This window comes from Macaca thibetana, chromosome 20 (genome assembly GCF_024542745.1).
Source record: "Macaca thibetana thibetana isolate TM-01 chromosome 20, ASM2454274v1, whole genome shotgun sequence".
Lineage (NCBI taxonomy): Eukaryota > Metazoa > Chordata > Mammalia > Primates > Cercopithecidae > Macaca > Macaca thibetana.
In genome coordinates this window covers 19,395,288-19,420,658 of record NC_065597.1, presented here as the reverse complement: position 1 = coordinate 19,420,658, position 25,371 = coordinate 19,395,288, and the positions used below count along the sequence as shown (strand labels likewise).

Here is a 25,371-nt window from a genome sequence, read left to right as displayed (position 1 = left end):
TGACAAAATACATTTATATGGCAAGTAAAGGACAACATTCAAATTTAAAACTATTATCAGACACTGAAACATCTTATTTTAACCTAATGGAGACTTTGAAGTTTCAAATTCAATGTATCAAGATAAATTCATCAAAGCTTTTTGAGTGTTAATTTATTGTACATGGCACTACACACATTTCCAGTGCTTAAATTTCTTCTGTAGTATAAGATATGGTTACCATAATCTCAGTATGTATTCTGAAAGACTTATTAGCCAATTAAGAATGTTAGGGTAACAACTGAAAGGATAATAGTTCAATAGTATTTTGAAGCAACTATAATATGCCAGGAATACAAATAACTCTGCTAATCTTCTTTTCTCCAGGTGGCGTTTCCTGACACATCTCAAACTAATTCAGAATAAAATAAATTGTGCAATATGCCTGTAGGGAACAAAGCTAAGCAAACCCAGAGTCACAAGGAAAGATCATGGAATTTTACAGAAAGCATACTATCCTATCATGAGGCAATTCATATTCCTAGCTACAATGTTCAGTAAGCAAGAGATTCTACGAACAAAGAGGGGTTCAACCCAGGTTAGCCTCATTAGTCTATGATAAGAGGCAGCAACAAGTTAATATAATGCAATACCAGAGAGAAGTTCAGCACTGAGCCCAATTTGAGATGAAAGTCCTAAAATAGGAAGATTTCTGAAGAATACTTAATGCTGAATTAATGGATGGATCCATTACTGGAGGCAGTCAGCATGTTAAGCATCTCTGAGGATAACAGATAAATTATCGCTATATGTCACTGCAGCAGAAGTGAGATGTCATGTTAGACTTCACAGTGCTGTAGTCAGTTCATTGGATGGAGAATGTTTGCTTTACACAAGGGAGGGGGATGTGAGAATTTTGCACACAGTATCCCCAGCTTGTGCCGCATGGCGTGTTAGGCATTGCAAAAGATTCCATGGGGGAATTTAGAGAAATGAGACACTCAGTCATTCTGAATTTAGAGAATCTAAGTTTAAAATGTGTAATTTATAAATGATAAAAGCTGAGCAGAATGTACCACCACAATGCAGTCTGACTTTGTGAAAAGCACCTGTTTGAGGGTGGAAGAAAAAGTCCAGAGTAAAAAGTGATGGCTGGATAATAGAAGTCTGGTGTGGCATATATAGAGTGCTGCTAGTCCAGGAGCAGCCCACTCTCCCAATATGACAGCCACTGTCAAGACTGGTAAAGACTGGAGCTATAACCCAGGCTGTTGGAACAGCCCAGATAAAATAACTGGTAACTTGCGGTTAAATTGAGAGAGAAGGAGAACTGATGAGACGTGTCTCACAACACAGAATAACTTTTTACTTGAACATGAACTGGCTGAAGAATTATCTAAAAAACACTTTCCACCTAGACAACACAGATCCTAGTGATAGAGAGCAGCCTCATCTACATAGAACTTTGCAGGGTGAAAGACTGTCACAGTTCACCCGAGAACTGGGGAGGGAGGTTGTTTCCAGGATGAAGGACTTTCAGCTAAAGTTGGCAAGAGTTGATCACCCCACTGCCTGTACCACCCAGGTCCCTGTGCCAGTCTTGCATTTTAGGGACCCTACTTTAGCCCTCCTCCAGTCATGCTCTTGCCTATGGTACCAAAAGGCCTCAGAGGAAAAGGTGATGTGTCCACTTAGAACCCTTTCCCCTCTAGTTCACTCCCAGGATCCAGAATTTCCAGTCCGAAACCCCTAAGTGGGCTTCTTGGAAGATGGATCTCCTTAACCTGGTTCTGGAAGCACAAGGCTGGGAAGTGCAGGGCAGAGTTTGGCAGCAGGCCTTTTGCTGTCATTTGGCTCCTTGCTTCCAGCCCTGGAACTGTTAGGGTGGCCTGGATTTTGCAGGGCTTGTATTTAATGACCAATAGAATCTCATGCCAAGGTCAAGCATATTCTGATGTGAAAGAACATCAATTGAAAAAATGACTGAATAAACAGAGATACCTAAGTAAACTTGAGATTTGTAATTTTTTTTAAGAAAGCCCTGAAGTTGGAATTTTACTGTGGAAACTCTTACAATATATTATTTAGAAACACCTTAATATATGTAAAATTATAATAAACATGAAGGAAGAATAAAACCCAAATTCAGGACAGCATTTACATGGGAGATCAAAACATATGATGCAAGAGACAGACACGCATTGATCACATTTCTTTAGCAGAGGGACACATGGGTAGGTGTACACTTAAGAAAAATGGTTAGTAATCTTTAAAATGTATATATGATATAAGGTGTGAACAATAGAGGAAACTGGATGTGGGGTGTGCAGGAACTCTGTATCTTTGCAACTTTTCTGTAAATCTAAAACTATTCAAAAATGTTTTTTAAAAAGATGATGTATATCATATGTATCATAATAAAAACAAGCAAAATTACAGAGTACATGTGCAATATATTTCACTATAAAGTAACATTACAGTATGAATAAAAGCAATCACTAGAGTAAACATTTATATAAACTAGCTAGGCATTGTTAAACCTGAACATGAAGGACATAAAATATGTGAAGAATGATGATTCTATTTTCATGATTTACAAACAATTTTATCCAGTCTTTTATTTTGCATCATTTAACAATATGCCTATTTTTTCCCTTATCTCTTTTAGTGCTTCTAAATCTTTTCCTTTGAAGTGAAAGCTCTTGGTTAAGTTGTTCTACATATCTTACTATTTATTAAAAGAATGTGTTACTACGGATTGCCATAAAATCAATCATATATTCCAAAAGGTTTTATAAGCAGCCCGGTTTAAACATCTCAGTAAAGGAAGCGATTATATATTTTCAGATTGTTGGCCCTAAGCAGCCTTTCACAATAATGGATTATGTAGCAGTTCTTTTTGTTTGTTCTTTTGCTTTTAGAATCCTGTAAATTGATTCATGGACTGTGTGCTCACTGTCAATACTTAGAAAATAATTTGTATTTTATTAGTGAATAATAAAGACTGAGCTACCTCTATCGAATTCAAAAATGATTCCAGATACAAGCAATTATTAAAATGTAACATAACAATGACAAAACAACGCTAACATAAGCAACACCTCAACATGATTAGAAGTGAGTCTTACTGCTGGCAGTTTTGGAAAAGAACATTTGTTTCAATTTTCCAGTGATAAAAATTCGTTTCCAATTTTTGGGTTTTCTTTTCCAAGCTTTTAGTTCAAACAAACATCTACTGGGCAGGTGGACACTTCATTTGTTTTGTTCTCTAAGGGAGATGAACTGGTGTCGAAGGCTGATGCCCTGATTTCATCAAATGTATCAGTGCGTTATGCTTAACAAGGAGAAGAGGTTGCTGGGGCTGATTAAGTTAAATTATTTGTCCTTTGGCATAATATTGTCCTTCTGTACTGGACAGTAGGGAAGCAATAAAAATGCTCTGAAGGAGCTAAGAGGCATAATCAAGAAAATACTGCAATTAAATCAGCCCATAAAATCAGAAGACATATAAGGATCATTTAACATTAGGAAAATATAACAAGGTTTGGATATAAAAACCGAAGACGATGGCCTACTCAAAATCAATCTCATTATAGAAACTGTAAACAGAAGTAAGTCCACCTTGCGGAAATGCATTTCAGGTCAGAATTTTTCGACTTGATCCACCCAAAATTTCCCTGATCAAAGACAGTGAAAAATTATTCCTTAGTATTCACATTGGTTAAAATACGATGACTTCACCAAGACACGGGGGCACTAATGCAAATATGGTTCAGTTGCTCATAGAGCCTGGTGCCTATTCTTACCTCCAAAGTAATAGGTGCCATCTGAATAAATCTGCTCAGGCCCCAGCAGAGGAGCAGCAGAAGCCAAATGGCCATCCACCGCCACACTCAAGTGATTCTTTTTAGCAGATAAAGAGACAGAATGCCACTGCCCATCATTTAATCCGACACCTGGGGAGATGAAATCAGTTAGAGATCTCTCTCAATAGTGAGCACTATAAGGAGTTGGTTAGAAACAGCAATATACACATCACTCAATTGGCTATAGTTCTTAACTCTATTAATTAAACACAATCACATCAACAAGGAAAGGGAGACAAATAGGAAATCAACATCCTCTGTGTGGAAATGGGGCATTCTAAATTCCCAACCCTGGACAATCCTGGATAGTTAAAATATTTCAATTATTTGTCATAGATTGATTTTAGCTTCCATCTATGTAATTTCCTTCTTAGGGAGGAAGGATTTGGGAATTCCCAAAATTCAAAGATATACCCAATAAAATGGTTTACCTGCTACTTTATACTTTTTTGATAACCACCTTTTTATGGTAGGATAATAGAATATTTAGCAAACTATACCATCAATCATTACAACAATATTGGAATAAACTATTAATAAATAGTGAAAGTCTACAGGTATAACGTAAAGTTAAAAATAATGCACTGTGAAAAAGCCATGTATATGCAATTGATCCTCGTAATTTGTAGGTTTTATATTTGAGAATTTGGTTCCTTACTAGAACTTACTTATAACTCTCAAATCAGTATCTGAAGGGGCGTTCTCAGTCATTTGAGGACATGCACAGAGCAGTAAAGACCTTAAGCGGCCCTGTCCACATTTCCTGCTGAGGTCAAACAGGGCAATGTTCTCCCTTATTGCTTTGGCTCTCATACTGTAAATCACATTTTCTTTACATTTTTGTAAGTTTGTTCGTGATTTCACTGTTTAAAGTGGCCCCCAAACATCATAGTGAACTGTTGACTAGCATTCCTAAGAACAAGAAGGCTGTGATGTGTCTCTTGGAGAAAATACATGTTAGATAAGTTTCATTCACGCATGAGTTATGGTGCTGTTGGCCATAAGTCCAATGTTAATGAGCCAACAACATTAAACTAAAGAAGACGTCCTTAAACAGAAACACACATAAAACAAGATTATGTACTGACTGGTTGAGAAAATGTGACAGAGGCTCCCAGGAACCTAACCCTGTTATTTCCCCCAAAAGCAAAGGTTCAGTATTCCCTAATTCAGTGTCCACAGACTTTTGAGAACTTAACTATAATAAACAATGAGAATAAACTCTCTCTATATTTATATACAATTCTAACTATATTCCTTTTTTTATTTGTTTGTTTGTTTTTTGAGACAGAGTCTCACTCTGTCACCCAGGCTGGAGTGCAGTAGCGCGACCTCGGCTCACTGCAAGCTCCGCCTCCTGGGTTCATGCCATTCTCCTGACTCAGCCCCCCGCCCACCACCACAGTCGGTTAATTTTTTTTGCATTTTTAGTAGAGACGGGTTTTCACCATGTTAGCCAGGATGGTCTCCATCTCCTGACCTCGTGATCCGCCCACCTGGCTTCCCAAAGTGCTGGGATTACAGGATGAGCCACCGTGTCCGGCTCTAACTATATTCTTATGTAAGTATGGCAAGGGACTGAACAGAAATGTTCTTACATAGAAACAGTAGTTTTTGGCCAGGTGCGGTGGCTTATGCCTGTAATCTCAGCACTTTGGGAGGCTGAGGCAGGCGGATCACCTGAGGTCGGGAGTTTGAGACCAGCATGACCAACATGGAGAAACTCTGTCTCTACCAAAAATACAAAAAATTAGGTGGGCATAGTGGAACATGCCTGTGATCCCAGCTACTGGGGAGGCTGAGGCAGGAGAATTGCTTGAACCCAGCAGGCAGAGGTTGCAGTGAGCTGAGATTGCACCATTGCACTCCAACCTGGGCAAAAAAAAAGAAAGAAAGAAACTTTTTTTTTCTTTTTATGAAGGAAAAATGTGATTGTTTCTATTTACTTACATACTTTCCTGTATTTTCCAAGTGCATATATATGTATATATGTATAAAGTCAAAAGTTGCTAAAATCAAAAATCGATATATTCTTATCACCTCTAAAACGCAATCTCTAGTCCCTCCTAAGGAAGCCCCAGTATCATGAATCCATCAGAATGCATAGACTTTTCCTCTTACAGGCAATCGATTCTACAAGGAGCTCTGTAGTTAAATATTGAGCAGAGATGTGAAATCTAAGCGTCTTTGTCATGAATTTACCAGTCAGGTTTACATCCATTTGAAGAGTCAACTCTGTGTGATTCTGCAGATCAAATTAGTAAACAAAAAATATAAGCAATCTATCAAACCCAAACAGCCTGTTTTCTGATATTGCATGTGATTTCTTTACTGATTTTATGTAAACCCCTTTTCTGATATATGTGATTTATTTCCCTGAGCAATTTCTACCACATGCATTTGGATCAAAAATGCATCAAAGCTGCCTTAGGTGATTACATGTCTTTGCCCTGGACGTATTTAGTCTAACACAAATTTTAGCCAGGGCACAGAAGCTCACTTTTACATCACATCCATGAAGCAAAAAAGATTATCGAAGACCCAACTCTGGTTTGGTTTGTGTAAGATAATAGGAGAGGCCTGAAAACTGGAATAGGAAGAATGTAGGTTAGATACTTTTAGACACATTTTCTAAGAGTGGACTCTGAAATAGACAGCTGAATAGAGTTATGTAATCCTTGATGGTATAAGACTGGATTAAAATAAATCAGATGTCCTAGATTTGTCATCCAGTGCTTCCTTTAAGATAGATTTCACTCATTTAGAGAGAAATTTCTTATATACTCTCTGTGTCACATGTACAGACCCTTCCCAGTCTACCACCTGCCCCTGGCATTTCTCCTACATCTCATTTCCAAAGCCCTTTGTGCAAGACTCTACTTCCCTTATTTCATTTCAGACTTTCCATTGGTGTCCAACAGTTCTTCTCAAACTATCTGTGGGGAAGAACATTTTATTTTCTGATCTATTGCAAATTGAAACTTTTATAAAATATGATGAAAATAAATTACTAAAAAAATAGATTTTGGCAAGGCTGCAGAAAAAAAGGGGGAATGCTTGTACATTGTTGGTGGAACTGTAGATGAGTTCAGCTTCTGTGGAAAGCAGTTTGGAGATTTCTCAAAGAACTAAAAATAGAATTACTATTTGACCCAGCAATCCCATTACTGGATCTATACTCTCAGGAAAATAAATCATTCTACCAAAAATAGGGGTTCCCAATCCCCAGGGTAATGGACCGATACTGGGTCTGTGGCCTGTTAGGAATCGGATCACACAGCAGAAGGTGAGTGGCTGGCAGGCAAGTGAAGCTTCATCTGTATTTACAGCTGTTCCTATCACTTGCATTACTGCCTGGGCTCTGCCTCCTATCAGATCAGTGGCAGCATTAGATTCTCCTGGGAGTTCGAACCCTATTGTGAACTGCACATGCGAAGGATCTAGGTTGCACACTCTTTATGAGAATCTAATGCTTGATGGTCACTGTCTCGCATCACCCCCAGATGGGTCCACCTAGTTGCAGGAAAACAAGCTCAGGGCTTCCAGTGATTCCACATTATGATGAGTTGTATAATTATTTCACTATATATTACAATAATAATAGAAATAAAGTACACAATAAATTTAATGTGCTGAATCATCCTGAAACCATCCCCCCTACATTACAGTCCATAGAAAAATTGTCTTTCATGAAAACAGTCCCTGGTGCCAAAAAGCTTGAGGACTGCTGACCAAAAAAAATGCCTGCACTTACATATTTACTGCAGTATTATTTACAATAGCAAAGACATGGAATCAACCTAAGTGCCCATCAATGACAGATTGGATAAAGAAAATGTGGCATATAGACATCACAGAATATTATGTAGCAATAAAAAAGAACGAAATAACATTGTTTGCAGCAACATAGATGCAGCTGAAGATTATTATCCTAAGTGAATTAACACAAAAACAGAAAACCAAATACAGAATGTTCTCACTTATAAGTAGGAGCTAATGCCTGGGTACACATGGCCATACAAATGGGAACAACAGGCACTGGGGACTTCAGAATGGGAGAGGGCATGGGGCAAGAATTGAAAAACTACCTATCAGGTACCATGTTCACTATTTGGGTAATGGATTCAATTGAAGCCCAAATCTCAGTACCATGCAATATGCCCATGTAACAACCTGCACTTGTACCCCAAATCAAAAATTTTAAAACATAAAATAAAACAATAACAAATAAATAAATAAAAGGTAAAATACAAGCCCACTAACCATGTGCTTACATATTGCAGTGATCTCTTTTTACCAGTTTCTAGGAGTTTAATCTCAATTTTTACATTCATCTCATCGTAGATCAGTTAAAAGTATTTCACCGAGCCAGTGCTGGTCCAGGGACCACACTTTGAGTAGCAGGGCTCTGGGCAGTTATTGGTTAGGCATGCAACAGGATTAACCAAAAGGCTTGGGGAGGCCTATTGTCCATACAGAAGCAAAAAATAGATTAAGAACAAAACACTGCCAGAGCAACCCACTGTGTAATTTGGCACACATTCAAACACATTCATCTAACAAGCTAGCAGGTTACAGGTTGTGAACAGAATGAAGTTGTGCCATGTTTGTGGGGGAACCTTCAGACAGCTTTTCCCAAGCGTCCTTTGTAACAAACATTATTTACTATGATGAGGAGACTTAATACCTGTCAGTTGGAATATATTACTCCAATCACAAAAGGTCCCATTAACTCATTTCAACTAACTCTACCTAATTTAAAATTAGATTCTAATTGTTTTGTAAGGATACAACTTTCCATTACTGGCTCTGATAATAGGATGGCCCCTTTCAAGGGCCACACCACTGTGAAACAGGAAAGAGAAAGAGAAATCATAGAATTTGGATTTGTTTTCTTGTTTCTGACATTGTGTAACTGAATGAAAATTCTGTGCACCAGTCCCACTACTCAGAACTTTTAAGTCTGGGAAGGAACACGTTGTCATAATAATAAAATAATAATTTTACTGAGGTATTACTTATAACAAATACTGGGAGCTTTCTATGCATAGTATCATTTAATCTTCACTACAACTATCATTATTTTCATCTTAGAAAAGGAGAAAATGAGACTGAGAGAGGAAAAGAAACTACCGAGGTCATATCCAGTTGCTGGATAGCTGAAGGAAAACAGAAAACCAAGACTGACTCCAAAACCTACACTCTGCCCTGTCTGCAAGACAGGTGTATCCCTTATTTTATTTTATTTTATTTTATTTTTTGCTCAAGTTAAACAATTAACTCTAAGAAAAATAGGCCCCAACAGCTAGGACATGGCCTGATACCATCAGTGAGACCTTGGTGTTGTGAGAATCTGGCTAGCACTGAGGGCTAGGCTTTGGTGTTCTTCTGCTGAATGTCAACAATAACACAGAACACCAACATCAGACAAGGCCATTCTATGACTATAATGGAAAGAAGGCGGGGAAAAGTCACGACTACTTTACAATCTTGTCTAAACACAGACAGAAACAAGGCTACCGCACAAACCACAAAACACAAACTTCTCTCTCTCCCAATACTTATGAATGACCAATTGTTTTGTTTTGTATTTACCAATTACAACTTAAGCCTTACTTCATTCCTTCATCCTTCTAGATAAGGTTTACAAAGATATCTAATCATAGAATTACCCTCACTTCCTGACAGCATTTCGTCTACAGCAATTTTTCACTTCCTTGAAACCTCCCTCAAATCAGCTAACATAACCCCAAATCCTATGTCATCCTAACACCTTTGTCTTCACACAACCCTTGGTTTCCAGGGTGTGTTCTCTCTGTTGCAATAAGCAATAAATTCAACTTGTTTAACTCCAGATATGTTCATTGCAGTCTTTGGATGGAAAACATTGACAATGCCAATTGGAATAATGGAAGGATGGAATAGTAAATGGAAGTGTTTGCAATTGCAGGTTGGAGAGGATAAGATTATGGACTAGAACGTTCTCTCTCTCTTTCTCTTTCTGTTGCTCTCTTTGTTCTGTCTTTCAGCCTAAATCACATAAACACACAAAACACAGCAGGAGAGGGAAGATTTACATCTACTCCCTCTCTATAGATCATCTTCTAGTTCCACTCCTAAATTGCATCAGAAACATGAGAGCTTAGTTGTCATCACCCTCTCATAAGACTACAACGCATATCTATAGCGCACGATGTATAACAAAAAAATCATCCTGCCATATAGGGTAGGAGTTCTGCAAAGGTGCAAAAGGCAATTATACCTAGGCCATTCCTTAGGGAAACACCAAAGGGTATTGCCTCTTTCCAGCTGTATTTCAGCACTCTAAAGTGCCAGACATTCTTATACCCACTAACTGTAGTCACTAACCAGAATTAAGGATCCAGATCACTAGATAGCCCTTGTCAAGATGAAAATATGGAGGTGGTTGGTACCCATCACTTTGGTGGAGAGCAAGAGTTTAAGGGGAGACAGGGGTATAGCCCAAAAGTTAGGAATATTTCAACAGTGAAAGGGAGGAAGGGGGATTGACAAAAATGGCTCTCCTGGGTGCAGCAAATCAAAGGGTCTGCTCCACTCTCAGGGGCACAAGAATCAAGAATGCTTAGTAATAGAAAAATGCAGAAACATCTCAAATACTGCAAGCCTGCCTCTGCCAGGCCCTGCCCATGGGGACAAGAGGAATGGTTATAAGCCTGATTTTCACTGTTAGACAAAAACAGCAGCAGAAATGCTAAGATCATACCAGAAATCTCAAATTTGATATTAAAAACTTTGTTTTACATAGGAACATAAAACTGTACTGTTCATTGATTTTTGCTTTGACATCTATAAAGGTGGCAATGACTAAAAATATTTTGTGTCATAAGGGATTTTATAGTGCTGCTAATATGTTTTATGATTTATACTAATATAATGTGAATATTTCGAAAATGATTTAAGCTGACATAATATTTTTGAATAATTCCAAATGACAATTTGCAAAACTGTACATATTAAAAATTTAGTCTGATAACTCAAACATTTGCACAATTCAGTTCTTTCTCAATACAATTTCATCTTAATTTCATTATAAAATATATTAAAATGTTGAATTTTTCGTAAAATGTATCTCCAGAAGCTAAGAAAAATTAATCAATCCTTATATAATGCAAAGATTTAGTACAACGTGATAGCAATCCATCAGTAAAGACGTGGTTCTCTTGAAAGTCATTATAATACATCCTGACAACTGGTTTAATTATCAAGCATTGCATACGTGAAACATAAGTGGAAAGTCTTCCCCTTGGGAGAACAAACTGACCACCCACACAGCTCCCATTTAAGTGGTCTATTTTCCAACGCAGAATGTACTTGCTTCAGGGGAACTAGCAAAAAATAATATCGTGAAAGAAACGGAAAAAAAAAGGGTAGAGAGAGTTTTTAAGTAAAATCTTACTTGTGTTATCTTCAGTGTACTGACATTCAGATTTAGTTTAGTATCCTTATGATTAGTATGAAAATAATCATACAAAGTCAGATGATGTCATAACAGATTATATTGTATATGAATTTAAACATTCATTTAGAAATGTTTAAATCCCATGGGGTATTCTATACGACTTATACCTAGTAATATATTAACTATACACGCTTGTAAAGTGGTTAGAAATGGGCTGGCTTCAGCCTGATCAACATGGAGAAACCCCGTCTCTATTAAACAATACCAAATTAGCTGGGTGTGGTGGTACATGCCTATAATTCCAGCTATTTGGGAGGCTGAGGCAGGAGAATCGCTTGAACCCGGGAGGCGGAGGTTGTGGTGAGCTGAGATTGCGCCACTGCACTCCAGCCTGGGCAATAAGAGCGAAACTCCATCTCAGAAAAAAGAAGAAAAAGGAAGAAAAAAGAAATAGGCTGGCTTCATGGAGCTCACCATAGTAACGTTGCACTGAAGTGGTTTCTTTAAGATGCTAAAAATTAGGGTATGAATATAACCACTTCAGAAGATGTCAAATACATCAAAATAAATGACACATTAATGGCAAGCTTACATTTTTAGACTTTCATTTTCAGGGCCTATTAATTATTAATACGAGACTGATTAATTTATTTCTTTTTGTCTAGCCAGCAAATCTACCACATTTTGAACATTAAATAGTCACAGCGTAGTATCTCTTTGAAAATTATAACTAATATTGAATTCTCAGTTCCATATTTAAACTACAATAGTAGTACAGCAACAAAAAGACATATAAAGAATAGGCATTTGTATATCCATTTGTACACTTATTTTCTCATATTTAATTTCCAACTGTATTTTAACTTTTCCTTTTTTTCTCCTCTTTAAGTCACATTCCACTATTTTTTGGTCATAGTTAATATAGAGGAGTAGTACAATGGAATCTTTAAGTTGTTTTTAAAAATCATTTATTAAATTAATGTACTAATTTACCCCAAGGTAACCTCTAGTTGCTTGGCTTGGATGCTATTGTACATACGTAAAAATGTGATGCAGAGCTTTTGTCAACAACTATATAATTTTAATGAAGAGAAAAAAATATTCCTCACTCAAAGCACTGACCTAAATTAGACATTCATTTTCCAGACACTCATATAGTCACCTTAATCTTATTACTTCTAATCATTAAAACGATACCGTATTGCCTAAAAGTAGAAGAATTACATTTAGTGCCCAAATGAGGACTCTTTCATAACTCTTTGCATCCCCCCAAAATGTATTCAACTCTTTACATAAGACATCAGCAAATAAAGTTACCATTCACACTGTACACTCATATACAGATATAGATATAGATCCCAGAAAGACCTCTCCGTTTTTCTCACAGACCAGATAAGACTAATAGGTGTGTTAGGAAGAGTCTAGTTTTCCACTGAGGGACACTTAGTTAACTTGTTGGCCTATTTCGAGGTCTTCAAGTTTTCCCCAAAACATGTCACCTTAGGATATGTTCTTTGCCTGGAGTAGGAGACAGGGTCACAAAAAGAAACTTCAGTTCCCCCAAAACTATCATTTTGGTTAATAAGAACTGCTAGTATTGGAACCATATTTAAAAGAAAATTGGAATCAAGTTCCTCTAAGGAAGAGCACTTATAATCTTATTAACCCGAGTATTCATTTATTAAGCAAATATGAAATTTTTGGTTATGCATAAAATTTGGCCACAGAGATAATGAAATCTTTCAAATCCATATGCTTTGCCCTGGGGAATACATTTATTACCTGCTGTGATGTCACTGGGTAATTTTCCTGGCTGGTAGAGATTCAACTTCAGTTTTCCATCACTCAGAAAGAGGAGGATACTCCCTGAAACCAGCTGAAGTTCGCTGAATAGCAGAAGCCCTGCCTTATTCCAAGTTCGAAATTGAAAAGTGGCAGAAACCTCTTCCTCTCCAGAGAAGTCTGGCAGCGCTAAATAACTCCGGGAGCTCAGAAAAGTCACGGGCATAGACTGTGGTTGTGAACAAGAAAATGACACATTTCCCTGAGAAGAGAGTCAAAGAGAAAGCTTTCAGAATGTTATTCACATCGCATTAGTAACAGAATTTGAAGGCTGCTTTTCCATCTCACATTTTCCACAATTTAAAACAACCGCCTGCTATCAACATGACAATTCAAATCACTGCCGTATTTCTTAAAGGTTCTTCAACCCTTTGCTCTGCTCTTCTCTCCATTTCTCAACTTTAATATAAATTTAAAAGTCAATGAAGTCAAGCTTATTTAGAAGAACACACATTGGCATAAAACATTTGGTCGTGGTCAAACGAAAACATTTGGCACTATTATGAATCTGTGAAAAGTGAACTCACTTTTATTATAAACGAATACATTGTTCCAATGAATGAAATAACAAAAGCTGAACAGCAAACTACACTAACCAACATGCTACCCTATAATGTAAAGGCAATGATAAGACTATCAAATCTAGGAAAAAAAATTGGAAACATTTTTACCAGTTGCATCTTGGTCTTTTTTTTTCTTAGTGATACATAATAGTTGTACATATTTATGAGACATATGATATTTTGATGCATGCACATAATGTGTAATGAGCAAATCAGTATAATTGGGATGTCCATCATTTCAAACGTTTATCTTTTCTTTGTGTTGAGAACATTACAAAACTTATCTTATAGCTATTTTGAAACATACTATAATTCCTTATAAACTATAGACATCCTACTGTGCTATTGAAAAGTAGAATTTTTTGCCCCTCTTCTTTCTAATCGTATTTTTGTACCCATTAAGCTGCAGCTTGATCTTATGCATCATTCGGATAGCTGCCTGATACCTTACCAGCAGCAAACCCTCTTGCCAATGAAGAGTGAATGGTCCTTGCAGTTTCTAGAAACTCGTTTTAAGGATAAAACATACACACACACATACACACACACACCTATCTAAAATATTTTTATTTTTATTTTAAATAATTTCCCTTTTATAAAAAAACAACTATTTTAAAATCTTGCTGGCTGTTACGGTCACATAAATACCACCAATGTACATAATGAGAAATAAAATGCTATGTAAACAATAAATACACTTATGATGTGCTTTGGGATTTGCTGACAAGTGAACTTAAATTTATGTACTTTGGATTTTAAGCAAAGAAAGAAATTCATTCAAATCAATATGTGTCTGCTTTTTATTATCAAACTGGCTAAGCTAGAAACCATGTTTCCCAGAATCCCCTTACTTGTCTGCTTCTGAGTAAAACCCAAAAAAAGAGAGCTTGGGTGATATTTGACAGTTGGAATTAAAACACCAGCAACACATTTTGTCGCAAAGGTTTTTTTGGAATCATGTGCGATGAGGGATGGCCATGCAGCGGCTGGTTTGTTCCAGTCTGTCCTTGCTCTCCTGCACTATGGCCCATCTCTTCTTCCTCACAGCTGGCCCTGCCGACGAACAGCAAGCTCAGGCCCATCCCCGGAAGCATGGCTGGGGACACACAGGGGTGGTGGCTACCCACAGGCAACAACTGCCAAAGTTCTCTTCAACCCTCCTAGGCTGAAAATGTCTGTAAGTTTCAACATGCCTCCACACACCATTGCTTTGGGCAGAATTAATGATTTCTCTGAACCCTGCACTTCCCCTGCCAGGCCATTCACTTTGTAGCTCCTCTGAAAACTGTGAAGGTCCAAGTCCTAATACAGATCCACTGTTCACAATACTTACGTTGGTGCTGCTTCCCTAACTGAAACCTAACCAAGAGAGTTATATTTAAATTCTCCCCGTTTCCATAGAATTAGAATATAATACAGTCTGACCAACATTGCCATTTGGACAGATTGGCAGATGCAATATTGTAACATATCCTATATTTGCTTGTGGTAGTAAGACCTCTTGGTGCAGATTTCCTACATGTGGTATTTCTTATATGCTGTTGTCTATTCGTCTCTTTTATTTATCATGAATGACTATGGCAAAATACAAGTTTTTCAAATGTCTCCCTAATATACATGAATGTTATCTGATTCCAGAAACTCTGTATGCTCATCTGGTAAGTTTGTCAGGGAATATATTATTTAAAAATTCACAGAGCAGGATGGGCATAGTGGCTCATACCTGTAATCCTAGCACTTTGGGAGGCTGAGGCAGGCAGATCACCTGAGGTCAGGAGTTCGAGACCAGCCTGGCCAACATGGAAAAACCCTGTCTCTACAAAATACACAAAAAATTAGCCAGGTGTGGTGGCAGTCACCTGTAGTCCCAGCTACTCGGGAGGCTGAGGTAGGAGAATCGCTTAAATCTGGCAGGCAAAGGCTGCAGTGAGCTGAGATCATGCCACCACACCCCAGCCTGGGTGACAGAGTGAGACTTCGTCTCAAAAAAGAAAAAGAAAAAAAAAACAAATCAAAAGAAATTAGGCTCCTGTGAGTAATGACATCACAATAAACCTAAAATATCAACCATAAAAACACCGCTTTACTTCATATAAAAATAAAATAATTATGCCCCCAAAATTACAATTCCTTCAGATAGAATCAATCTTTTATATGCATATTAATCAAAGAAAAATATTTAAATAGGAGTAACCTCTAAAACATCATGTCAAATGGGAACCTAAAATGGAGCAATTTTACTGTGCAGTAAAAAGAAATATAGTTTTACTAATGTCTTCGTGTAAAGACTCTTACCATAGCAATGATCTGTGGTTTTTGCTGCTTGGCCAAATCAATGATATCCACTCCATTATAATAGAGATTTTCTAAACATCCATGAAAATTTCTATGTGGGAATGACACTGATTTTCCAGGTGCTGGAATCCCTCCAAAGCTGATCTTAGAAAGAAAAATGGCATCAATAATATTGTTTAGTGATTTTCTAACAATCTGCTTAATTATGATTAGCATGTATAGCCATAATCATCACACATAGATCAATTTTTCATAACCCTACACACACAAAAATTAAGATATAGATTTAAAGCAAATGTATGTGCATTTGGCTTTTATTTACACTGGAACTTTATTTTTACAAGTTGCTGATCACATCTCGCTTTGATATTCATTGGTTGATGAAAAATACATCTTTATATCATGGTAAAACTTGATCTGTTTAATACCATAACCAATCATAATATTTTATTTTAGATATGTTTCTGGCACATATTGATACTTGTGCATTCGAATCCATTGCTAATGAAATAATTAATTAGTTTGTTGCTACATTCTCCTCATAAATCTGTACTGCTCACAAATACCCTAGAACACAAAGAAGTCATAGCAAACATCCTATATTTGCTTGTGGTAATAAGATTCTTGGTGCAGAATATTTCCTACATATGATGTTCTGTGACTACATACTTTAGGTAAAAAAGATCACCTCCCTCTACAACAATCAATTTACATACTGTGGGAAAGATGAACGTACAAGTACTATACGCCGAAAGTTGCTACTGTGAGTTAGACTGTCTTGGGAAATGCTTCACCTGTTCTACGATTTACTGAAAAGGTGGGTTCTTTATAGTGTACTTGCCTTTGGGAGATTAAACCACATATACATAATAAAATCAGCATTAATTGAAACATAACCATCACACCTCATAATCAAGATTCACGAAATTGAATTCTCCCTGTGCGTGGAAATGATGCCTGTGTTCGTCCACTGTAAAGTTGACTTGTTTGCCCAAATGCTGGATGAGCACTGAATGCCAATGTTGATCATCTAGCAGGCTGCCCAGGGTGAGATTGACCAGGGTGGAAGTGGTAGGCAGTTTAGCTTCACCTTAGAAGAGGAGAAAAATAACAGCACCATTATTACCAGTTTAAAGATTAAAAAAAAAAGTTTCCCTTCTGTGGACCAGCATCTTTCATAATAATTGCAATCTTCTATGCATTCCATTTCAAACACTAGGATGGATTTCCCTGAAGTTTGAATATAATAATCTCTCAACCTTGTTGTAATTTCCTCTGCTGTTAATTCTTTTTGTCATTATTACCAATTGCATGCTCATTTTCTATGTAAATTTTATCTTTGCTACAACCTCATTGTTTTTACTACCTCAACATCTTTCAGTGACCCATCCCTTCCTTTATGATGTTAGAAAATAGCTATACAGTTCTATCAGCACTATGTAAAAAACACTGAATGAAGATTTTGTGCAATTTGCAAAATATGAACCATTTTTACATGAAAGCAATATTGGCAAATGTACAAGCCCTTGAATCGGAAAATAAGGCCCTTTGACTGTTAAAAGATAAGCTATAAAAGCATAAAGTTACTTAGGTGATATCTAAATAATCAGATTTTTGAGCACTTCACCAAATAGTTTTTTACCTGAATTAATAAGTAAAAAGAGTCTTCCTCTCCTTAATTGCAGTGTGATGTGATCTCCGTTTGGCCCTTCCCTGTGGAGTAGAATCCCATCACTCTGCATGGTTTTGAATTTCAAAGAAATAATATCTTTTATTGGGCTCAGGGATTTTTGATCAAATCTGTAGAGAAGGGAACTTTTTCCATCAAGATCAACCACTTCTGATCCTAGAAACAAAGATATTAGAAGGCATTCGAAGGATAAATATCTTTTCCATTAAAGCATTTTAAATATATTGAGAAAAAGCAGCATATGGACTCACACACATGCTACAGATGCTCCTCAACTAATGATGGACTTATATCCTGAAAAACCCATCTTAAGTTAAAAATATTGTAAGTCTAAAATGCATTTAATACACGTAGCCCACCAAACCTCATAGTTTAGCCTAGCTTACCTTAAACATTCTCAGAACACTTACATTAGCCTATTGTTGAACAAAATCATCTAACACAAAAACCATTTTATAATAGGGTTGAATACCTCACGCAATTTATTGAATACTACCCTGAAAGTGAAAGATGGCATGGCTGGATAGGTACTTGAGGTGTGGTTTCTACTGAATGCATATTGTCTCTGCACTACTGTAAAGTCAAAAACCCGTAAGCTGAATCTTTGTAAGTCAGGGACTGTCTTGGTAGTTCAGCTCCTGACCATCAACAGTAAGGGAAAATACGACCACCAAACATCTAATTCCCTATTGACACCTGGGGTTGATTTCATTTTCGTCTTTACTAACCTATTTACAAAATTCATGATCTAGAAATACATTTTTAAATGTACTCCTAAATTTCTCAAATGTACTCCTAAATGTACTAAAAAAAAAAAAATAATTTTTTTGAGGCGGGGTCTTCTTTGTCACCCAGGCTGGAATGCAGTGGTACTGGCACTGTCTCGGCTCACTGCAGCCTTGACCTCTGAGGCTCAAGCGACCCTCCCACCTCAACCTCCCGAACAGGTGGAAGCACAAGTGTGCACTACCACGCTCGGCTAATTTTGTTTATTTTTTATGGAGATGAAGTCCTCATTATGTTGCTCAGGCTGGTCTCGAACTCCTGGGTTCAGGCGATCTGCCTACCTCAGCCTCCCAAAGTGCTGCGATTGAAGGTGTGAGCCACGGTGCCTGGCCATTTTCTCACATTATTAAAGGCTATTTCTTCTTATTCCGTTAAACAGAGTTATAATTAATATACATTAAATCACTTTGCATATTTCACAATCAATGTTTTTCAATGGAGTTCTTGAAATTCTAAAGTTAATTTTTTTTTGGCTTCAGAAAAAGTGGTTTTGATATCTCAAAATTCTTTCATCCATACAATATGTTAACGAGGTTTACACACACATATACACACATAGCATAGACTCAGCAAATGCCACTTTGAGTACATATGAAACTGAGCTTTGTGTTTTGTCTTATTTTATTACATTTGTGGCTAAGTGATAGTATTTAAGGGTAATACTATTTTCTGTCTTCTCAAGGACATTGTTGGAAAGACCCTGACTTAAGGATAAGGTCTGTTCTGTGGTATTTGTGTCATAACTGTGCCATTGACATGTTTTTTTTTCAACTTTCTGACCGTGTCTTATCTACTTATTGTCAAAATCACTCTTATTCAGTTCATCTGAAAAAAGATGTCATGTTACACCAGTAACATAACAATACATCTGTCAAAATCAGTTGCACCTGAACAAGAGACATAAAAAAGAACTCATAACACTTGGAAATCCTGACAGTACTACCTACAATTCATACGTCAAAGTTTTCTTAAGGCAATTACCCTTGAGAGCACACTTATGTAATAAATGAAGAGGCTCAAAAAATATAATAAAATACGAAACTATTTTTCAACTGGTAAGCTGGCCTCTTCCAGTCAACAAAATGACATTCCAGTTTACTCATCTTGTTTCATTTGACGAAATTATTATAGCTCCTTTAAGCCCAAATATGCATTTGATTCTGATTATTCATCACATTTTATGTGAAACGTCTATACACACCACCTTGCAAATTTATTTCAACTATTTTACGCAGCCATCTTTTGAAGACTCAGAGGTTTTATTTTTTCACATTTTGCTAATGTGCTTATAAAGAATTCATTCACCAAGTGCACATGAATAAAGATTGCATTCTGTAGAAAGAATAATGTTAGCCTAACAATCCTTCCTTGTTACATAGCTGAATGAATGTGCATGGTAAAAATATAACTGTGTCATATACAAATAATGCATCCTATGATTATTAGATTACAATAAATTAAGAAAAATTCCAATAAGACAGACTTTAAATGCTGACATATTTGGAGCAATGCAGTTATCTCTGTGTTAATGTATCACTTAAAGGCAACTATGACAGTAACGATTTCATTTTAGATAAAGACTATTTTTGAAATTAGCTACCAAGAGAATTTTTCCCACTAAAGGTTTACCTTGTGTTACTGTAGCCTACTAGTACTTTTTTTCTCTTTCGCTACTGTTATTATTACATTATAATGATGATATTTATCTTCTGTGGCACCTAAAGCTTTTGCGCCTGGAATATTTCAATCAGCAAAATGGCATAGAGGAAAACATATAAAACCATTGATGCCTAAAGCAATGGCATACTCTTAAACCAAAGCCACTTGTCATTTTCTGTCATTCTTACTGTCTACTTGCTTCACAGGTACACAACGACGCAATTCTATGAATTCATTCAATAAAACTTTATTTGACCCATCACATTTGAGTCAGTGTGCCAGATTCTGGGATTAAAAAAAAAAATCAACACAAATATGGCCCCTGTCCTCATGGTGCTTCCATTTAGTGAAGACAGACAACATTTATCAAGTAAACAACAAGGTTCATAAAAGCATTACAGGTTGTAACAGGCATTCTGATCAAGAGTAACAGAAGGCTGGAGTCACTTAAGGTAGTTGATAAACGGCTCTCTCAGTTCTCAGGTCTAGAAACATGAGGCAAAGGGAGATCTTAATCAGTAATCTTGCCACTCTCTACAGTCTTCAAGTCCTACAACTTGTCCCCATAAACTCGATTACTCTTGGAACATTTAATTTCAAGAGGCCTAGACATTTTCCCAGCACTGTCCCATTCACTGTCATAAAAGAAAGCTCTGAGGGTAGCTGAGAAACTAGAGTGCCAGGAAATAATTTAGTACTCAGAGTAGGAGTGAGGTTGGCTCACCTTGAAAAAGGGGACCTGAAAGGAACAAAGTACAGAAAGAGGGAAATCAACAAAATGGCTACAGTTACATCACAGATTTCCCATGCAGGTAAACAATACCCTTCAGAGAAAAAAAGCTAAGTATAATTCACAACGCGGGTACATTATCAGTATTGGAAAACTTCAAAGGATACACACATAAGATATAGAAATAGATTCTCACAAAATGAAAAAAAAAATTCTGGATGATTTTTAACAGTATTATTTTAGATATAACACTCATTGTAGGTCACTTTTTTCTAAGCAGTTTTTATAAAAAGTTATTTGCACAAAGACATTTGATATACTTTAAAAAATCATCTTAAACAATTACAAAATACTGAGTTACGTGTCATAAAGTTAATCATATAAAAACCTGAAACAATTAATCTTTTGAGAGAGAGAGGGTGCATTTGAATTCTATATATTTTGGACAGCACCCAGCTGTCCAAAAATGCTGGTGACAGAGATAGGAATATAGATTCTCTTGAAAGTGATCTTACCACTGTTAAGAAAAATTAGAAAAAAATGGAAATAAAGCAAAGAAATACTTCACATCTCCTCAGTGTCATTTTTTTTAATTTTTTTTAAATAAAAAATGAAAAAACCTTTACCTGTAAACAGGTAAAGATTATTTAATTCTAGGTGAATTAATAAATTCTGGTTTTACAATTTATTGCAGAATAATAATTAAGGCCAGATTCTATAAATTTACACGTCATCTGTAGATTTTTGCTCAGTAGAGATGCAAATGGCTTCTGTCTGGTAGAATCTCCAAAAGTTATGGATTTATTGTCTTGTTGGGTATTAACTTCTTATGTATCTACCGAGTAATATTATTCCAACCGGCTTTCCTGGATTCCTATATATATACTCAATCACTTGAATTTTCTTTGAAACTAGCTTTACCATCCTTCTGATTCTTTCATTAGTGAATCAAATACTTCTTTGATATATGTATATTCTGAATTTGAATGAAAATTATGTCTTCATGTTTTTGAAAATTTAACACTGTTAACTGAAAAAATACATTTGGACTTCACATAAACGACTAAGAACACAACATATCAAATCTTAGCCATCACCAGAATTTATTTTCACTATTCCACAAAGATTATCAGACATGTGAGCTCTTAAAAAAGCAACAGCAATGCAAATAGATACAAAAATAAAAAACTTCAGGGTGATTCATAGCAATATGTATTTGTTTTGTACTAATCTATAAAAGATCTAATATGAGTAAACAGAACTACCAAAATCAGTACAAATCAATATTTACTTCAGAAACACTAAACTAAGCATCCAAAATAAAATTAATATTTAAATTGACAGTCAATATCATATTTATTCCTATCTTTTGTAAATACCTTTGGGAAAATTTTTAATATTTATTTATTTATTTATTGACAGGATCTCCCTCTGTCACCTAGGCTGGAGTGCAGTGGCATAATCTCAGCTCACTGCAGCCCTGATCTCCTAGAGTCAAGTGAACCTCCAACCTCAGCCTCAGCCTTCCAAGGAGTTGAGACTACAGGAATTTGCCACCATGCCCAGCTAATTTTTCTGTATTTTTGGCAGAAATGGGGTTTCTCCATGTTGCCCAAGCTAGGAAAATAATCTTTTGTACACAGTTGAGTTGTATAAATAGGAAAAGTATAGGTATTAGAAAACTGTCCATAGGAAAAATGTGAAATCTGAACCTAACAAAATTTGTAACAGCAAAAGACCTACAGTCTAAAGATGTAAAAGGAGACTTGTTGCTTGATTGAAATCAATAAGAATTATTTTTCTAACAGTGAATTTGTTCATTAGTATTCTTATTAACTGAGGTTTTATATATTTACATATATATATTATACATATTTTACATTCTATATTTTTAATGATTGGGTTATTATCAAGATTAATAATGTGGCTCTGTCATATACCGGCTCACTATGGGCAGGGTATGTATTCTAGTTTTTTGACAACAGTTGCAAATTTTTCTGACAAATTTCCCTCTTTTTACTCTAGCCCCCTTTTCAGTTGTCTGTAATAATATATATTTCATGTTGACATAGTAGTTAAGGCAACTAGTCTGCGTGCGTTTGAATCCTCACTCTCACTTGGGCAAGTATATTAGTTTCTGCCACGTTATGGATGTGGTTTGTCTCCACCAAAACTCATATTGAAATCTGTTCCCCAGTGTGGCAGTGCTGGGAGTTGAGGCCCAGTGGAAAGGGTTTGGACCATGAGGCAGATCCCTCATGAATGGTTTGTGGCTGTTCTCAGGGTAGCAAATAAATCCCTATTCTCATGAGACTGATTAGTTCTCATGAGAATGGATTTGTTCTTGCAAGAGTATGTAGCTATAAAGCAGGACACCCCTCAGGTTTTGCCTTTTTGCACTTTTCCACATCCCCTTTGACCTTCTCCACTGCTTTGACCCTACAAAAGCCCTTACCAGAAGCCCGGCAGATGTTAGCACCATGCTTCTTGAACTTCCCAGCCTGCAGAACCATCAGCTAAATAAACCTCTAGTTTTAATAAGCTACCTAGCCTCAGATATTCTGTTATAGCAACATAAAAGGACTAAGACAGCTTCCTATTGTTGTTGTAAAACAACCACAAACATAGTCTCTTGATACATCATAAATTTATTATCTTACAATTCTAGAATTCAGAAGTCCTAAAATCAAGGTGTTGGCAGGAGTTTTTTCCTTCTGAAGTCTCTAAAAAATAATCCATTTCTTTGTCTTTTCTACCTTTGATCAGTTGGCTTGTGGCCTCTTCCTTCATGAGATCAGTGTCACAGGATCTTCAAATCTCTTCTTTCCCTCTCTCCCTGCCTCCTACTTCCCTTTTATAAGGACCCTTGTGATTATATCAGGTCCACCTGGATAAACCAAAATAATCTTCCCATTATAAGATCCCTAAGTTAATTACATTTGCAAAGCACTTTTGCCATGGTAACACAACATATTCACAGGTTTCAGGGACTAAGATATTAGGTAGGTATTATCCTCTCTATCACAGTGAGTTACTTAACCTCTTTGTCCCTGTTGTCTCATTTGTAAAATGAGAATTATAGTATAGTCTTCTTAGGATTGTTGTATGCATGCTTATCTGCCTAGTTTTTAGAAGCTGACACACAATTAGCAATCAATGAATATTAACGACTACTAATGCTAGCACTAGGATTTATTGTTAGAATATTGGGCAGGAAAAGGTACACAGCAAAAAATAGTTTAATAAGTACATTTGGTGTATTTGTGACTCTTTAAATAATAATGAATTGCTGAAGTACACAAAAACCCTTAATTAGCAATGTCATTGCCAGGTTATGCAGCAAGGATGATTTCAAGCCATCTGTGGGTTCTGTGGCTTTTCCTCTGTCTGTCAGCTCCTACCCAAGCTGACTTACCACAGCAATTGTTGGTGACCTGATTCCCCCTCAGTGAATACCTCCATCTCAAATCTTCACATTTAGAGCAAGAATCGAGGAAAGAAGAGACTTGAAAAGATTGTAGGCCCTACTCTCATATCAATTCTCCCTGTGCCCGTAGGTATAGCTTGCTTTATTTACACAATTCAGAAATACAATCTCCCATGGAATTAAGAGCTTTGCAATAGAAAATATTCAAATATCTTTCAGGGAGTTGTGTCAGATGTAGTGTTCCTAAAATGTGTATTCTGCCTTTTTTCCTGCAGCACGTATTTATGAAGAGCTTTCTGTGAATACTGTGGAAGACACAGTGATGCATAAAAACAAAGAACACTTTTTGTTTTTTTGAAAGAGCTTATAGTCAATTGGAGAAGACACACAACCCTGAGATGCAATTATTCATGCCTGTCTTCAGAGCTCCGCTTTTGTATCACGGCTGGGTCTTGAATGATTTCTAAGACATGCAAGAGAGGGAGTTGATCCGCTACAGCCTCTGAGAAGGGTGTCAACTAAATTGTAAAAATGCTTTACCTTCTTGAGCAGCAAACTTTTTTCTATCATTGCATATTTCATATACACACACACCCCTCATGGTAATATATTCCGGTTTTCCTGGTATCTTCTCCTTATCCCTGCATCCGACCCCTGTTCCAGGAGTCTGAGGCTTGTCAAATTTTGAGGGGTTGTCACTTGAAAAAACAATGTCCTCCACACCCCCAAGTGAATTACCAAGACAAATATTCAAGAGCATAAACTGCGCTCTATGGTCCAGTTATATTGGAACCAATGGAAAAGAATCCCTTGGGATCTCCATAAACATTCAACATTCAACTTCCTGGGCTTGGCCAAATTATAATCTCTGGAATTCTAACCTGGAACAGGAATACAGGTCCCTAAGTGATTCTGAGGCAGATGGCAGCATGAGGGTTGTTTAATAGGAAGAACAAGTAGGTTCCATAAACCTATTCTCTGAAAATAAATAACCTCAGTGCATATTGAATTGGACCTGGAAATGAATTGTACCATGGAAATGAATGTTTTAGTTATTTATACTGTGGGTGGTACTTGCAGATAATTGTGGAGG

General features: G+C 36.6%; 1 protein-coding gene across 4 annotated transcripts in view; it reads right to left on the bottom strand.

The window, feature by feature from the left end:
• CNTNAP4 (contactin associated protein family member 4) overlaps window positions 1-25,371 on the bottom strand; it is a 990,511-nt gene that overhangs the window by 96,445 nt on the left and 868,695 nt on the right. For 3 of the 4 annotated variants that reach the window (XM_050772661.1, XM_050772659.1, XM_050772660.1), the window contains 5 exons: window positions 17,629-17,832; window positions 16,892-17,076; window positions 15,987-16,130; window positions 13,069-13,330; window positions 3,786-3,935 (listed from right to left, as the gene is read on the bottom strand). In XM_050772661.1, the coding sequence (XP_050628618.1) occupies window positions 3,786-3,935; window positions 13,069-13,330; window positions 15,987-16,130; window positions 16,892-17,076; window positions 17,629-17,832 (945 nt within the window). Of the gene's footprint in view, window positions 1-3,785; window positions 3,936-13,068; window positions 13,331-15,986; window positions 16,131-16,891; window positions 17,077-17,628; window positions 17,833-25,371 lie in introns of those variants that run through there. The other variant, XM_050772662.1, reaches the window with a different exon arrangement.